This window comes from Chelonoidis abingdonii, chromosome 1, assembly GCF_003597395.2.
Source record: "Chelonoidis abingdonii isolate Lonesome George chromosome 1, CheloAbing_2.0, whole genome shotgun sequence".
NCBI classification, from domain to species: Eukaryota; Metazoa; Chordata; order Testudines; family Testudinidae; genus Chelonoidis; species Chelonoidis abingdonii.
Window position 1 is genome coordinate 87,388,111 of NC_133769.1, and position 18,437 is coordinate 87,406,547.

At 40.3% G+C, this 18,437-nt stretch overlaps 1 protein-coding gene across 1 annotated transcript in view; it reads left to right on the top strand.

Moving 5' to 3' along the window:
- Window positions 1-18,437, top strand: part of PLXNC1 (plexin C1) — a 95,910-nt gene that overhangs the window by 4,854 nt on the left and 72,619 nt on the right. Inside the window, exons 2-5 of the mRNA XM_032778954.2 lie at window positions 6,122-6,250; window positions 8,720-8,854; window positions 10,615-10,715; window positions 18,097-18,211. Of these exons, the coding sequence (XP_032634845.1) occupies window positions 6,122-6,250; window positions 8,720-8,854; window positions 10,615-10,715; window positions 18,097-18,211 (480 nt within the window). The remainder of the gene's footprint in view (window positions 1-6,121; window positions 6,251-8,719; window positions 8,855-10,614; window positions 10,716-18,096; window positions 18,212-18,437) is intronic.

Consider the following 18,437-nt stretch of genomic DNA (forward strand, 5'->3'; position numbering starts at 1 on the left):
ATTGGAGCTCTGAGCAACTCTTGTGGCTGGTGAACTCATCTGAACATAACCCTGCCTTTTGCCAGCCTCCCTTAAAAAAATGCCCTTTTAAAAAAATATTGCAAATCCCGGTCCTCTTGACCATGTTCTAAATCAGTGATGTGTGGTATGGTCCAGGCCAATGTACATAGATCCATCATGTTGGCTCTCTGCCGTGGTTCAGGATTCTACATTTTGGTATTGCGAGTGCAGCCCTCAGCAAGAGCATATGGTGACATGCCACAGCTTTATGACAGCACTGTTTTTCTGACTGATTTATGTGGGAATCTCCTCTTTGTCCACATTCATATTGCTGCTTGCACTTCCTGAATGTTGCCTCTGCATTGTGGTTCTGAGTGACATGCAAAGGGTCTATATTGCTAGGGGTATACGCATAGTGGATCATCTGTATTCCTGCATTTCATGGGACAATGGTTTGGAGATTCCACTAGAAACTTGATTCTGAAAGGTACTGAGCACTCTGGCCCTGATTTAGCAAAGCACTTAAGCATGTGCTTAACTTTAAGTACACCAATAATCCTGTTGATTTGAAACGAACTACTCGTGTTTAAAATTAAGCATAAGTTTTAATACTTTACTGGACTGAAACCAGAGGGAGTGGGTGTGTGGGTGTGATTTGATACAATATTGCTGCTGAGGTCAAAAAGAACTTGTGCTTTTGTTTTAGCAATGGATTTAAGTGTAGCATTCCAGACAAGTACGTTTTAAATCTGTCTCCACCAGCTTTATTTCAAAACATATAACTCCAATGCTCACTGGCCATATGTTGCATTTTGCTTATGAGACTGGACCAATTATGCTATGATTTCATAGAGTGGGGTATGCACATGGCAATTTGTCCTAGGTTGCTACATTTATAGCAATATAGAATATATACACAATTTATAGCTATATGATGTGGAATTCCCAGCAACTCATGACCCATAGTTAGCATTGAGGGGAGCAAGGGGACAGAACTGTACCTCAAACAGAATTTTATAGTTTTGTAATTTTTTTTCTTCTCCTTGCTTTTCTCTGATCCAAATTTCTCTTGCCTTAATTTTGGGTATATCAAATTATAAATAGAGCTGAAATATATGTCTTAATGGACTCTGCAATAGAAATTACGTACAGATGAACACATTTTTTTCTCAAATTAATGACTGCTTTTCCCATTGAGAAATCACCAAATTCAATCTGAATTTGTTTTCAGAAATTTGGCTGCATACCAGTGAGCATTTTTCGATGCCTACAATTCTGAAATGGAAGCTCCATGGCTAAAATACATGAGGAATACTTGTTCCAATGCCCTTTGAAGTCAATGGGAGTCTTTCCTTTCAGTGGGCTTTGGGCCTGCCCTGTGGGAACTACTGGAACATTATACATGATTCTGTAAACAGGGAGAGTGGCTTAATCTAGATGAATGTTCAGAATCAATTTAGCTTCGGCAAGAAACTCTGTTCTGAGATTTATCTGTGACTGTTCTAGGTGGAAAGCAGTTGCTAACTAATCATTGCAAGGGAATGAACATACTAAAGGCGAGAGTCTACTTGCTACCTGCTTGATATATTGCAAAACTAAAATAGGCCTATTTTGCAGGGCCAAAAAGGAATGAAGAGTTATGGGCCAGGTCCTCGGTGTAAATAGGTGCAATTCCAGTGAAGTTAGTAAAGCTGTGTCCATTTACACCGGCTAAGGATCTGGCTTTGTATCTTTACTTACTGAGCAGCTGCAGTAAGTTTGGAGCTGTACGAACAGGAAAACACAGTCCTTTCCCCAAGGAGCTTGCACTCTAAAATATTTAAATAAAATCAAGACAGAACAGAGAGGCATGAATTTAGCAGTCGCAGCTGTACTCAAAGTGGAAGAAATCTAGATGTAAATTATAGAACATGTATAAGTAATTTCATGCAAAGGGTCATAAACAGGATACATTACAAGTTAAGGTGGTTGTAACACAGTCTAAATTAATCCAGGAGACATCTGGGTTTGTTTGTGAAAGTGAAGGAGATTGAGGAGTGTAGAATAAAGCAGAAAAGTGGACTTTAAGAACTGGAGAGAGCAACCATGGTGGACAGAATGGTCTTTTCTGAGTACATTTCTTGTGTTCTTAGGGATCTTGGAAGATGTGCCGAGGCCCCAGGGGTGGCCACACTGAGATTGCTCAATTAGGGCAAACTGCAAAGAATGGGGCAAACAATCCCCAAAATTGGTGGTTATTCTAATACATAGATTCACCGAGCCAGCAACAGATTACCCAGAAGCCAGAAATACAGTTCCCTTAAAGCAACCCAGCTTTGAGCTCCCACCCAAACAGCCTAGTCAAATATGATGAGGATTAGTGAAAACCTTTTTCATCGTATATAAAAAGTGCTATCAGGTCAATGAATATTTCAGCTCTTACCCAAATACACACTTAATGCCAATTTTTATTAACTAAACTAAAATGTATTAAAAAAGAAAAGAGAGTGAGTACGGGTTAAAAGATCATTATACATACAGATATGAATAAAGTTCTAAGGTCAGTTCAGAGTAGAGATGGCGAGCTTCAAAGTTGTAAAAAGTTCTTTCAGAATTAGTTTTATAAGTTATAGTCCAATGTCAGTGTGACCCAGTTTGGAGCTGGGGACCTCAGTCTTGCAACTCAAACTTCCCCTGATGAAGCTTAAGCAGATCTGAGATGATAGGACCAGGGCCCTAGGGTTCTTTTTAGAGTTATCTAGTAGCCTCTTGACAGTGTGCAGTCCTTGGGTGAACAATAGTGTCTTTGACATAACCGCCTGTGTCCTAAGAACCACCAGTGATTAGCTGCATGGATTAATAAAAAGCAATTGCCCATCTCCTTCCATTTACAGGTAGTTTCCACAAACTTCAAAGAGAAATAAAGTCAATGATATTACAACATTCACAGTTTACCTAAATATTAACATCTCCTTTTGATCTTTGAATTAACAGAGTACAGCGATAGACAGGAACCATTTGGTTACACTGTCAACCTCAAACACAATCATTATCTACTAATATGTCTCTAAAAGTTGAATCTGGGTCAATTAGCCTGCTAGTTGTGTATCCCTTTCTGGCCCTATGTCACAGAAGTGTTCTGGAATATAGGAACATGGAAGGGAGGAGAAGTGTGACTAATGAAGCATAGAGGAAGCTCCAACTGTAAATACATTTTAGGGCTGAATCAAGATTGGTTTTACTTATGGAAGAAAAAGCCTGGGAAGACCCTGCACTGCTATAACCCATTTAGTCACAGTGGAATAAGTAAAAGGGCTGGTTAAAAACTAAATCCATGTGAAAAAAGGATGAGAAGGATGAAAGGAACAGCAGCTGCACCTCAGAGGGAGGGGACAAGATAGGAAATAGGCTGTAAAAGAGTGAAGGCAATTTTTTTTGTTTTGATGGCCCACCAAACCTTTCACCATCCATGTAAGCTTAATATTATAGTGCCCCTCCATCTAGCAAGGAGAATTGGGGTGATGTTTTCTCAAACTTGTTAGGGTTGCTTCTTCAGTCAGAAAGAGAGGATGCTAAAGAATGGCACCACTCATCTACTAGTATATAAGTTAAAATAAAACTCAGTCACTATAGTGTTTCAGTGTCTAGGTAGTTCCTCCTTCCTTCCAGGATCTAACTGTGCAGCTTCTGCAAGACACCTTGGGTAGCTTGTCTTCCTTTCACTCCTGCCGGGGTGAAAGTAAAATTCAGCTCTTACCAGCACGGGGCCAGTTCTGCCCCCTGCTGCCCTGGAAGGGGTGGGGCCTCAAGTGGAAGGGGTGGGGCTGGGGGTCAGCATACCCTAGCCAGCCCATCTGCGCCGCCTGATCTGTGCAACATGGGGCTCCAGTGGCAATTTAAAGGGCCTGGGTCTCCGGCCACAGAAGCAGCGGCCAGAGACCCAGGCCCTTTTAAATCGTGGCCCCAGGGCCACAAAAGGGGCAGCGACATTAACGTGCTGCCATGGCAGCGCTTTAAAGTCAGTGGTATGGGCTGGTATCGGCAGCCACTTTTTACCAGTACACCATACCAGCCCGTACCGCCTTACTTTCACCCCTGACTTCTGCACAACATTCCCTGAAAAAATCATAATGTTCCCAGAAATCCAATCTTGGAACAGTTGGTGACCTCCTTGCTCCTCAGCCTTAACTAAAATTCAGTGTATGGGCTAATTGTTCAAGTTTGTCTTCCTATGATCTGCTAAAAAAATGAAAAGTCAATTAACTTTTTTTCTTAAAATGCTTGCAATCATATGATATCCTTATTTAAAACAGAGCACCATTGTACAGAAGTCTCATGCCTAAACTGAGTACTTTACATTTCTGTACTGATGCATCACAATCTCTCTGTGTTTTCCAACCCCTTGAAAAAAAGTTTTTTTTTAATATCAAAGTTAATCAAGTTTTTTTTTTCAAATATGCTTTCTACAAACTAATTGAAAGTAACTAATTTAAGTTACAGGAAAATATTTTAATTGAGAGTGGATTTACATTGTAGAAAAATATCCTCTCTCCATCAGAGGAAGGCCTTGTCACTGGACTTGGACTTGGCATGCTCTGTCACAGGTTCACACTGTGAATGTGGGAAGTCATGTCATTTTTCCAAAATCCCCAGTTGTAAAATGAGGAGGATAATGCTTCCCATCTCCCATCCTTTGTCTGTTTATGACCAGAGCTTCCAAGGGAGCTAGTTAGGTTCCTAACTTTGATGAAGCTCCATACAGGTGTAGGAATCTGCCTGTGAGGAACAGAGTCCAGGTTTGCTGTTTTAGATTGTAAGCCATTTTGGGCAGAGAATGTCTCTGACTATGTGTTTCTAAAACATGTAGCACAATGGAGCCCCCATCTTGGTTGGGGTCTCTGGAGGGCCCTATAATACGATTAATAATAAATTGTACATTTTTTGTATGATATAAAAATAATTTTCTAAAGTGATATTGCCCTACATTTTCTTGTGCTGCAGTTGCCCAGGCATTTCCATAAATTAATATAGTTTTACAACTCAGCTTCAATGAAGAATTGTGGGTGATGCTTGGAATTGAAATATCCACAGATATGTTTTGTTTAGACATAGTGGGTCAAACACTGTTTTTTGTCTCTGTAGTGTAAATCTTACACTAGTATTTTGGCCCAGCCTGTTAATAAAGTAATTAATTTGTTATAAAATATATCTATAATAATATCATATCATAGTTACATCTTCACAGAGTTTTTTAAATTTTTGTTATAGTATTTAGTTATTATATTTTTATCATGAAGACTGTTACTGGATCTAAATTAAATACAGAAACTTTAGTTGTATGCATAACAGAGTTATGATGAAGAGGAAAGCAAGGGAATAAACTGTATTTAATGCCTACAATGTCACAAATTGTATGGCACTTTCTAGTTCTTAACGGTATAGCAATATGTTATATAAGATTCAGTTTCCTTTACTGCAAAGCAGGAAACCAAAAAAGGAAGGGTGAAGCACTTCATTTTCTGGCAAGAGAAAAAACAACAATACCTATTTGTTTGAATCTATACCTGTTGTATCCTGGGTAACTTCATTCATTAAAAGAGCTGAGGCTACTGAACATATTTCAGGTCTGAAGCAGGGTTCCATGGGCCCAGCTGAAGGCACACTGAAGATTGCGTGGAGTGGGAGCCAGTAATTCATAGCAGATCTGGACATTATAGACTTTAAAACAGCAGAGTGGCTTTACAGTATGGTACAGCAGGGGTGGACACGCAGACAATTGGCCAGAGAAGTAGTACCAATAACAGGCTTCGTATCTGGATGAATATCCACAGTGTATCAAGGAACAAATGGCTGTAATTATTTAGTATTTATATTTGCATTAAAAAAGCTAATCTATGGTAAACTTCCATATTCATTGGGTACTTGATTTTAAGTCAAATCTTTGTCCCATTGAAATCAATGGCTAAACAGGCCAGATTGACAAAAGGACTGTCACATCTCTCTGTGCATTTCCAAGAGTATATTGTGTTGACACCCTGTTGAGAATAGAAATACCTCCAAAAATTGTGGCTCATAAGGGGAGGGCATTTTAGAGTACTGTTGAATAATTTTGTCACATGTTCTTCTCTTGTCTGATTTTCAGCAAAAACTGTTATCACCGGTCAAAAAGTCACCCACCTTGATTCACTCTGATTTATCAGCTGTTTATGCTACTATAGTTTTGAACAAGACAGTTTTGTTTCTGGGAACAAAAGATGGACAGTTACTGAAGGTTAGTGGAATGTGGGATTTTTTCCTAATCAATGTGTTTTAATGAGTAAATGTTTCCTGTGTTCTATTTTATACATTATATTGTAAATTAACATCATCATCCGGATATCTCTCTATTCTGTTTTGTTTGCATTTTAAAGAACTTCAGTATTGTTACTTTCACTTTCTAAACATTCAAATGCACAATTATTGGTTTACAATCCCTTGGTGACAGAGGAACACAGAGCAGGGCTGCCCAGAGGATTCTGGGGGACTGGGGCAAAGCAGGGGAGCTGTAGCGCTTGTACTCACCCAGCGGTAGCCCGGGTCTTCGGCAGCATTTCGGCGATGGGGGGCCCTTCAGTCACTCTGCGTCTTTGGCAGCACTGAAGGGCCCCCTGCTGCTGAAATGCTGCCGAAGACCCGGACCGCGCTGGGCCAGGGCTCACGGGGCCTGGGGCAAATTGCCCCACTTCCCCCCCCACTGCATCCACCCCCTCGGACAGCCCTGACACAGAGAACAAAATAACATCCAGATGAGATTATATGTCCTGTTTAAAATCCACAAATATATTTCACTAATTAAATAATACCTATAATCCTTAATTTATTGTTTGTACCACATTTAGTTAGTCTGTGTTTACCAGTGGAGACCAAATATTATTAGATTTCTCTAGTTGTTTAAAAAAAACCACTTTTCTGTGTTGTTTGGTTATCTGTCCATTAGGAACCAAGACCAGACTCATTTTATTAAGGGTGCTGAGCAGTTGACCTTTGCCTGTTTTGAATCAAACACTTAGAAATGAAAGGCTTCCTATCTCACCGCCAAACCTGGAAGGCAGCTTTCTTTCATTTTAGATTTTTTTTCCCCAGAGTTCTGTAACAGTGCATTTCCTGTCTACACTGCAAAAGATGACTCTTTTTGTTTTTATTAACCAGACAGCTGGAGTAGAGTAGAATACACTATGAAAAACTTTCTCCTGTTTGTTTCCAGGGTGCTGGAGACCAATTTTTGATAATTAAATAAAACTGAAGGCTTTCATGTTTCTATAGCTCAGTGGAGACCATGAACACGTCTCTGTTGCTTAGCCTCATTTTTGGAAATAAGAAATAAACTCAGGGCAAATTTTGTACTGATGTTAGTTTGCTGATTAGTATAAATATTAAAATATCTTTGGATCCCCTACTCCTTTTACTTTTGTGAGAGGAGAGGCATAGAAACTTGTGGATTTGGGTTGGGTGAGATATGGAAGAGGAATAGCAACTCACAAGCATCCTCTCATCAACCCCAAAAACCCCAGGGAAAAGCAACTCCTGGTACTGGAGACAGAGTCAGCAATAACTTGTGTAGGTTCCTTTTCATGCTGTGGAAACTTCCCGTTGAGGGGTGGTCCTGGGAAGCAGAGGTCCAGGGAGCCAAGTCGCTTACAGCTTTACTCACACAAGAGCTGTAGTGTCAAGGGGCTGCAGGAAGTATTGGGATTTGGGCGGCAGTGTGGAAGCATGGAGCTTCTACCCAGATAATCTTTGCCTCTGGGAGTACTCATGGATTTAGGGGGCTGAACCTCTGCCTTGAAGCAGGGTAGGGGCCACTCTCCATCTTCTGAGAGAAGAAAGCATAAGATCAATCTACGTTAGTGGTCCCCAAACTGTGGGGTGCACCCCCGTAAATGGGTGTGGTGGAACATTCGGGGGGCCATGGTGGGACCACCCAGCCATGATCTGCCCCCAGCTCTGTTCTGGCCCCACCCCCCAGCTGTGGTCCCAGCTGCTGGCTGAGGCTCTGCCCCTGGTTCTGCCCTCAGTCTCGGTCCCTGGCCTGGCCGCAACTCCACATGCGGCTCCTGCTACCAGCCCCAACTGCTGCCTGGCCAAGGCTCTGCTCCCAGCCCTGGCCCTGGCTTCGGCCCTAGCTCCCAGCCTAGCTGCAGCTCTGGCCCGAGCCTTGACTCCCTTATCCCTATCTGTGCCCTCCTTCCCCCGGGAGCCACGACTCAGCCCCAGCCATGTCTCCTGGGCATGGATGGGTAAGGAGCGTCCCAACGTGAAAGGTTTGGGGACCATTGGTCTACACCTTAGACCTTAGTTTGTACTGTGGACCCCTTCACCCTCCACTCTACCAGTAGAAATTGTTACACACTTCGTATCGCATGGGTATATCTCTTTCTTCGTCCTCGTTTGATGTTGATGTCAGTTAGTTATTTAATACTGATAAAAATTACATTATCTACCCTACTCCAAGATCCAGATTCAGTGCAAAATATATCTAGTTTCTGTGCTACAGAAAATATGATCTGATGTTCTTGTCCTCCAACCTTCTGAATTATGAAAACCAGATGCATTTTTGAAGAAATCAGGTCACAATAAGTCCTCTAAGTGGTCTAATGATGTAGCCACTGTCAGAGCATGGAAAGGATTTATGATTCAAATATTAACTGTCTTCTTGTTAATTAAGAGGTTTAGTGGATAATTTTATATCTCATGTTTTTAGGTTATTCTTAACAACAATATGGAACCAAACTGTCCAGAGATTTTGTATGAAATTGAAGAAGAATCTTCTGTTTTTCCCAAACTTGTACTTGACCCAGTGGATAGTGACTACATATATCTGTCATTTGCTAACGAGGTTGGTACAATACTAGATAAAATGATTAAATGATTAACTGCTATCTTGAAGACTTCAATAAGTTTTCTGTTTTTGTATTAGTAGAGCTTTTCATTTGAATTACAATCAAACCTTGATTATCCAAACTGCAGTTAACCAAAGGTTGGCTGCATCCCCCAAAGTTTGGCTTTAGATCTGCAGAGCTCATAATAGGCACTTAAATCCATGATGACTTTTATGTTCTTCCAGTGAGGGAGTACTCATATGATTAAAGTTAAGCACATGGTTAAATGTTTTGCTGGATCGAGACCAAAGTGTTTGGAACCAGTCACGATTGAACTCAAACTGCATAGAAGACCTGCTGATGAACAGGTCCCATAAACTCTGTGGGAACAAAGCACTGAGCCAGTGGGCTAGTTCTCTATAATGTGCGGCGTTTGGTAGCAGGCTTTGCAGTCTGTACTATTGAATTATGTTAACTCGAGATATGGGTTTGAAATCCTGGCCTTATTGAAGTCAGTGGGAAAACTGCCATTCATTTTGGTGGGGCAGGATTTCACCCATGATCTTTATACCTTCCTTCCCTTAAGATAAAGTCTGTTCAGTGCCAGTGAAAATCATATTTTTACCCTAAAATCTAGCAGAATGATTACAAATTGTTATAGACACACCTTGACTTTCAAGGATGGAGAATCTCACAGTGCAAAAGTTTACTGTTCTAAAAATAGGTCTAGATCTTTAGAAGAAAGAGTTTGATGTTCGTTACACTTGTTGGAAGAGCAAATTACTACGGAGAAACATTTAGGAATAAATACCTCTCCAAACCTTGCTTAGGGCTGAGCAAGATCTTTCATAAAAGGGGACTTCTGATCCTGAGTACAGACTTAAGTTTGTTAGTAAATTCCCCTAATGATCTAAACCCTAATTATGTCAGACACCTTCAAACAAATTGGGTTCTGTTGTATATATCTGGAATAAGAGTTGATCGAGGGTCTGAGCAAAACCACAATAAACAAAAACAAACAATCTTAATGCCTGAAATACAATTTATAAGCAAATATTTTGAATCAGGAAAATGTTTAGCATTTATAAATAATGTTCATAGTTTTCATTTAAATTATTTCATATTGAAAATGATTAATTGGAATATTAGAGATAAATTTTCAAATATACATGTATGCACAATAACCTGTTTTTGCACACTAAAATGGAATTTTGAACACGTTTCATAATTCCATGCATTAGTACCAGTCTGCATGTGTAGTTACCCTATGCATACATGCAAATACCTATTTGCATGCACAGATGCATTTTTTGCACATGTATTTTTGGATGCACACTCATTGCAACATTTAAAAATTTGATTTTTAATAGGCAAAAATCCATTCTTTGCTAAACTAGAAGATTCATCATAAACATGCCCCTTTCAATTATACATAATTTACTATGCTACTCCAGTATTTCTCCTGTATCCGCTTATGGTAACATGAGATTTTTCAAAAGTTAGAACCTAATAGCTTTCCAGACTAAAATTTACCTTACTTTGCGAGTTAACTAATGAGAAAACTCCACAGATATCCAGTGGATATCTATTTTTTTGAAGTATACCACTTGCTTGCTGTAGATTTTTTTAAAGGCAAAGAATAAACATTCATTTTGTACTGATGTTAGTTTGCTGATTAGTATAAACATTAAAATATCTTTGGATCCCCTACTCCTTTTGCCCTTTTTGAGCAGAGCTAATACGGTTTAGCGTAAGTTATTGCTTTCTGTATTTTTAGGTGAGAAGAATACAGGTTGCAAACTGCAATAAATATGATTCCTGTAAAGAATGTTTATCTGCAAAGGATCCACACTGTGGATGGTGTTATTTAAGCAAAAGGTATTGTCTGGTATTTTAGACTTTCATACAAAAACATAATTAAATGTAATTTTTTAATAATATAGGGCTGTATTCAGAATAAACTTAGGCCTGATCTACACTAGGAATTTATATCATTATAGCTATATTTTAGGGTTGTGAAAAATTCACGCCCCGAGAGACATAGCCAAACCAGCCTTACCCTCCCCCGTTTAGTCAATGCTAGGGTGACGGAAAAATTCTTCTGTCAACCTAGATACCACCTCTTGGGGAGATGGATTACCTACACCAACAGGAGAACCCCTTCCATCAGTGTAGGTAATGTCTGCACTGAAATGCTACAGTGGCTCTGCTGCAGCAACGCTGCTGTGCCACTGTAGTGTTTTAAGGGTAAACAAACCCTAAGTGTGTCTTCAGCTATATGGGAATTTTTATGAAGCCCTCTAGCTATAAATATATGCCATGTTTATTGTCACATGAGAAGGGTCTCCATGCCTTCCAGGGGCTATGTTAACCTATGGACATTTAGGATCTTCCTATGAAATTTATGTAGGACTGGTGAGAAGAGTGAATTCTTCTGTTTTAAAAAATCATTTGTTGTATTAAATCATGAACAGGTATCCAGAGACCCTCTTTTTAATGCTAGGCATATTTTGTATGTGAAAATATAAATAAAGTCCTGAATCTCCTTCAGCAGTTAGGGTTCATTGTATTAGAATTCTTCCCTGATTCTCTGTGTAAAATGTTAGGAAGATTTTTCTTCTAGGTTAGTACGGAATAACTTCCTAAGCATCTCCCATTTTTGCCATTAGTTTTGTTGCTTTGTTTGAAGCTGCATGGGCAGGATTGGCAGACTGCTGTAAATTTTAATCCCATCCAGTTTGTTTTGCATTGATGTTAACAGACTTCTGTTGAAGACCCAGGCATAGGTGGATATTGGTGGACAGTGATCAAATATCTTTTAAGTTGTTTTATCCAAGTTATCTTTTGCTAACGAAGAACAGAAGTTCCACCAAAGCTATGTTGTTAATGGAGGATAGGTCCATCAGTTTGGAGGATAGATCCGTCAATGGCTGTTAGCCAAAATGGTCAGGGATGCAACCCAAGGCTCTGGGTGTCCTTAAATCTTTGATTGCCAGAAGCTGTGACTGGACAACAGGGAATGGATCACTCAGTATTTGCCCTGTTCTATTCATTGCCCATGCAGCATCTGGGATTGGCCACTACAAGGTATTGGGCTAGATGTGCCGTTGGTCTGACCCAGCATGGCTGTTCCTGTTTTAATGTTCTTTTGTTATTTATGTTACTCTTATTGAGCTTTTCAGGTTTTCTATGTGAGAAGTTACACGTAGAATAGATAAGAGCTATTAGTCAGTAAGTCTCCGGTTAATGAAGGGGAGAGATATCACCAAAAGTTTCCATCCGTTGGAGAGAAAGAAAATCTGCATTTTTAAGAAACTAAATTATTGTAATATACAACCTACTTAACACCCACACGATTTTTCAGTATTAATGGATTTGTTTTTGCAGATTGAGGATGAAAAGTGAATTTTTAGAAAAAGAGGTGGAGATGTTTTTAACAGATGTTTTTATTTAAGTTTCTACATATACACAGGGGTGGCTCTAGCCATTTCACCGCCCCAAGCACGGTGGCACGCAGCGGGGGGCGCTCTGCCGGTCGCTGGTCCCGTGGCTCCGGTGGACCTCCCATAGGCTTGCCTGCGGATGCTCCACCGAAGCCGCGGGACCAGCAGACCCTCCACAGGCATGCCTGCGGGAGGTCCACCGGAGCCACCTGCCGCCCTTCCGGCGACCGGCAGAGTGCACCCCGCGGCATGCTGCCCCAAGCATGCGCTTGGCGTGCTGGGGCCTGGAGCTGCCCCTGCCCCTAAAAACTATATACTCTGTAGTACATCTTTATCATGTGCCAGAAGTACACTTGTTGTCAGCAGATAAAAGGGCAGTGCACAACTTGTTCTTTGTACAATAATTTATCCTTATCTGCTCTTTTACTTAAGGATAAATGTTTGTCTTAAACACACTTTCCCTTTATTTGAATAAAACTTATTATTGTTCTTTGTACAATAATTTATCCTTATCTGCTCTTTTACTTAAGGATAAATGTTTGTCTTAAACACACTTTCCCTTTATTTGAATAAAACTTATTATCATCTGATTTTAAAGGGATAAAATTGTCAGTGTTGATTTAAACGACAGTGTTCTGATGTGAAAATGTATACATCTTATCACATCTGTATACATGAAACAAAACATTTTTTTCTACTTTTTCATTAAATAAGGGCTAGTGCATACATTCCCTTCAGTCTGTCAAAACTTTTAATAACAGAATAGAGCGTTTCATTTCGATTGTATTTAATTTCCACATGTAAATCTGTGCTTAACTGAAGTATGTTGGAATGAATCCAGTTGGAAGTGCTAATATTTTTTATGCATTTCACATAGGAAAAGAATACAACACATCTGTGTTCTTTTTCTTATTGAAGAGCACCTTAATTTTCAAATGTACTGCACACTTGCAGCTCCCCTTGACTTCAGTGGGAAATGAGTTGATCAGCACTTTTGAAATCAGGCCACATTTCTTCAGAAAGGGCTGTGCTTTTGCACCAGGAAACCAGCATGTTGCAGCAAGACAATAAAGAGATGAAGTACAGTAAACCAAAATGGCTTTTTGGTTAACACAGTGGTAACGTAGGTGAAGGTCCTTTATTGACTTAATCATACAGTAATGAATCTGTGTATCTAGATATAGTGCTCTTCATAGTGTATGAATGAAGTGATGCACATTGTGAAAAGAGATCTTTAACAGAATAAATATTCTGCTTGTTGGTAAAGATGTGACAAATTCTCAATTCTGCATCTGTCTGTACACAAATTCATGCATTTTGCAAATCTCATTGTGAAATTAATTGCAAATACTTAACCCGGACCATGCCACCTTGACTCTGTCAAATCTGCCACCTGCTCTCAGTCATTGCCAGACTCTGTCCTTCTAAACTTGCTCCCGTCTTCAAGATTCTCCAGTCATTCACATCAATTTCTTTGTGTCCTCCCTTGCCTCCATGTCCCATCTCCCTCATATACAGTGCCACTGATCCAGTCCCAACTCTCTGCCTCCATCAAGACTGGGCTCCAGATACCTTCACCTGCTCATTCTTAATGCATAGCTCTTTCCCTCCCTACTAATTTTCTGAATCTGAATGCAGATAGCTGCTAACCTTCTGCTAGATACCAGTAGCCACTTGTAAGTACCCAATGGATCAAAAAAAGTATGTGGCTTTGTTAGATCCCAATTTATTATTTATACAGTATGGGCTAAGACCTTGTCTACACTACAAACTGCAGTCATTGCAAGTTATATCAATGTACAGTTCTCAAAGTTTATGAGTAAACTTGGCTGCTTGTGTTGGTGCTGTGTGTACTCACCAGAAGTACTTGTGTTTATGTAGTGTGATGCACCACGGGTAGGTATCGAGTGGGCCATGCACCCTAACCTGAGTCACTGCCTTTTGGAACATTTTCTCAGGGTTTTCTGGGATAGTAATGATTCGCCAGGCATTTTGGGAAACTAGGTGTCAAGTTCCCAGCATGCAAGTTTCTCCATTCCATAGTACCTTCCACGTCCCATAATTTTTGTGACTTTTTTTTTAAAATGCCACAAACTCGTATGGTACTTTTCAGTGTCTGCTGTCTCTGACACAAGCAGGGAGCCCTCAGAGCTCAGCACTAGTCTCGTGACCATTTTAAATACAGACTGCTGACCTTCAGGAGAGTTTGTTGATGGACATAGTAAAGCAAAAATTCCTGGTTGTTGTTGGTGTTCATAAGCAGCTGCAGATGGTGGAGCACCACTTCTGGGCCCAAGAAATGAGCACTGACTGGTGGGATTGCATTGTAATGCAGGTATGGGATGATGAGCAGTGGCGGCAGAACTTTCAGATGCAAAAGGCCATGTTCCTGGATCTCTGTGCCGAGCTTGCCCCAGCCCCAGCCCTCCAGTGCAGGGACACCAGAATGAGAGGTGCACCAACAGTGGAGAAGAGTGTGGTGATCATGCTCTGGAAGATTGCAATACCAGATTGCTACTGTTGAAGTGAAAAATCATTTTGGAGTTGGAAAATCCACAGTGGAGTCCATTGTCATGCAAGTGTGTGGGGCTGTTAATTGTCTCCTGCTATGCAGAACGGTGATTCTTGGCAATGTGCAAGAAATAGTGGATGAATTTGAAGTCATGGAATTCCTGAACTGTGGCGAGGTGATAGATGGAACACATACCCCTATTTTGGCACCAGCCTTCCTTGCCAGTAAGTACACCAACAGAAAGGGCTACTTTTCTATGGTAATACAAGTGCTAGTGGATCACCAGGGCTGCTTCATTGAAATCAATGCAGGCTGGTAAGGGAAGGTGCATAATGCTCTCAGCTTTAAGAACACAGGATGGCTGAGAAAGCTGAATGCAGGGATATTCTATCCTGACCAGTGGATTACCTTTGGTGATGTGGAAATGCCAGTAGTGATTCTGGGAGACCTAGCCTACACCTTGCTCCCCTGCCTCATGAAACCATACACCTGCCACCTTGACAGCACCAAGGAAAGATTTAACTACAGGCTCAGTAAGTGCAGAATGACTGTGGAATGTTCTTTGGTAGATTGAAGGGTTACTGGTGCTTTATTCACTAGAGATTAGATCTCAGCGAGGAAAAAGTCCCGGTGGTTATAGATGCGTGTTGTATAGGCATCATATACATAAGGCAAAGAGAGAAAAGCTGCCATCAGGATGGAGTGGCTGTCTGTTGAGTTTCAACAACCTGACACCAGGGCTATTTCAGGAGCCCAATGTGGAGCTATGCATTTGAGAGCGGCTTTAAAGATTCCTTTTTACAGTTAGCCACATTAGTGTTCTCTCTTGCTGTCTTGAGAGAGTGTCTCTCTTCTATAGGTAAAAGTATGTATTGTTTTGGTTTTTGCCTCCTGGCATCTATTCCCTTGTGCCTGCTGCAAAATAATAAATACTGCTGTGCCTGGGGCTTTCCCTGCCACTAGGAGTTGTATGGTGCTTGCCATACCTTTATAAATATGGCAGGGTATTTTCTGACACACTTTGAATTCTAGGGTGCATGATATGCATTTGTAAGTACTGTTTGATTTCTTGACTGTCACTACGCATTCTGTAATATTTGGTGTGAACTAATAAAGATATTGTGATTCTCTGAAAATAGAACTTCATTGAGTGAGCTGCCGGGTGTGTTTGTCAAGTTAGGCAACTAGGAAAGGGTATCTCAAAAAAGTGGGGATTTTCAAGGCACGAAGGGGGCAGGCTTCTGGTCTCTTTCACCCTTGGGCAGTGGAATTTAATATTGTGAGAAGAGCAGTCACTGTTGCAGGGAGAGGGGCATTGTGGGACAGTAGCGGGAGGACTCTCAGGGTTGACTCAGGTCATTCAGTGTCTACACTTGCACTGCATCAGTCACAGTAGGTTGATCATGGCTCTGCACCGTTCAGGGAGGTGGTTTTACTATATTGCCGTAGTGGGATTCTAACTTTGGTTGGAGTCAAATTTGAGTGTAGACGTGCATAAACAGGTCGAGGCAAGGCGACTTATATTGACCTAACGTTGTAGTGTAGACCAGGCCTAAGGATAGGGATATAACAAGATAATCTCACCCTTAAGTAAGTGTGCTTTACTGACATGTCACACATCATTTCAGTTTGTACTGGGGAGTAATAAGAATTTGGTGTGATGGGGCTCTGTGTGTTATACCTTTCCATTGTCACTGTTTCCTATAAAATCACCTTTCCTTTTAATACTGTGCATGAGCATTAAAGGCCACCTTTCGGGCAGAGAAGGACACATTGTCCAGGGCCTGAAACAAACAGAACTCAGGAAATATCATGTCTTGTTTTTGCCATGTAGGTGTTAGAATTTTCTCATTCAAATCACATAAATTAGATATTCTGATAATCTAGAAGAAAATTTCTCACTCTCAACCCTTCTGGCAAATATTTTTGCCCTAGATATAATTTAAGAGATTCAGTCTTAAACTGATCGCTGTCTTTCTGCTAATATTGCTGAAGCTAGTCTGTCTCCCTGTTTATAAACTGCAAGATACAGTAGATACAGAGTTTTGCATTCCTTCTTTCTTTAACGCTGAGCACCTTTCATCAAACTTTTCACTCAGTGGGTCTAATATTACTTTCATGTGCATGTGTGTGATCCTACTGAAGTCAGTATGGTTGCAAGAGTGTACATGAGAGGTGAATTTGTCTCATTTAGTTCAAGTGAAATCTTGTCAACCACGTTGTTAATTTCTTGCAGCAAGGTTAGGATCTGAGCATTGTCTGTGAGGGCCTCAGGAGGTTCTGGTGCAACAGGAATTCAGTTTCCTGAGTTAGAGCACACAGATTAGAAAGTGGCCTCTTGCTTGACTCTGTTTGTGCTACCAACACCTTGATTTTTAGGCTTCTTGGGGGGAGGGGGGGCGGGGAAGGAGGAGGTTCTTCAGTCTTTTATTCATTTTTTTTTTTTAGGATAATTCAGTGTTTGTCTAAACATGCTTTCATATAGTGAACGCTGAAAAATCCTATTGAATCCCCTGTCAGGATCTGTTACTTGAGGAATTTTATTAATTAAAGCCCCAAACATGCTTAATTGTAGATACTTGAGTAGTTCCATTTAAGTAAAGTTAATCATACACATAAGTGTTTTCAGGATTGAGGCATATTATTTTTCATTCCACGTGGTTCAAATAAACCAGTTTTGAATAGATTTGTTATTATTTGCCTCCTGGAAATGAATGCTTTATTAAAACAGTTCAAAAATTCCTAGTTGCTCCTTGGTCTTCTGTCCAAACGTACTTCTGTGCAGTCTGATTTACAGTGTATATTTTCTACAACAATTTGATATTAATTGAACTTCATGTGCCTACCCCTCCCAGCTCTGATTTAATTTATACTTTAATACTAGCAAAATATATTTTGCTATACCTTGTCAAAGACAGGGGTCTGATCCAAACCCCTTTAGAGTCAGTGGGAAGAGTCTCATTGGCATCAGTGGGCTTTGGACTAGACTTCAGGCCCCCTAAGACCATCTTAACTCAGATATGTAAGTGCATTTCTAAACAAAATCCCATTGACTTCAGAATACTTTGCTGAATATGGGCCTAAATGCATAAATGACTGCGCTGTGTATTTATTTCGAAATGCTGAATACGACTGGAAGATTTGTCTGACTGTTTTCCTATAGCTTTTTGTGGTAGCAACTGGGTTCCTATTAAAAATCAATAAGATATAGAATAAATTAAAGCACTGCATCTGGTACTGAAGCTAATATAAAGAAGTACTGACTAATGAAATTTGGTGTGTGTATATGTGGTATTATTTTTAGGTGCACTTTAAAAGGAAATTGTTCACATTCAGATGACTCAAGGGACTGGGTTAACATTTTACATGAAGCTGATAAATGCCATACAATCCAGATACAATTCATTGGTAAAAATGAGGTATGTAAAAACAGTTTTATGTGTATTTGTTTGTCATTTTAAATGTGCTATTGCATCACTTACAGAAACTTTCCTCTTTTGGTCACTACACTCCATAAACCAGCACCTGCTCATCTCAAAAGCTGACAAATATAGTGGAGACTTTAACTGGGTGAATTGATAGATATGATAAATTGCCCCCTTTACCTCTTTGTTTCTCAGCCACAAGATGGGTCATAAGGCCCTG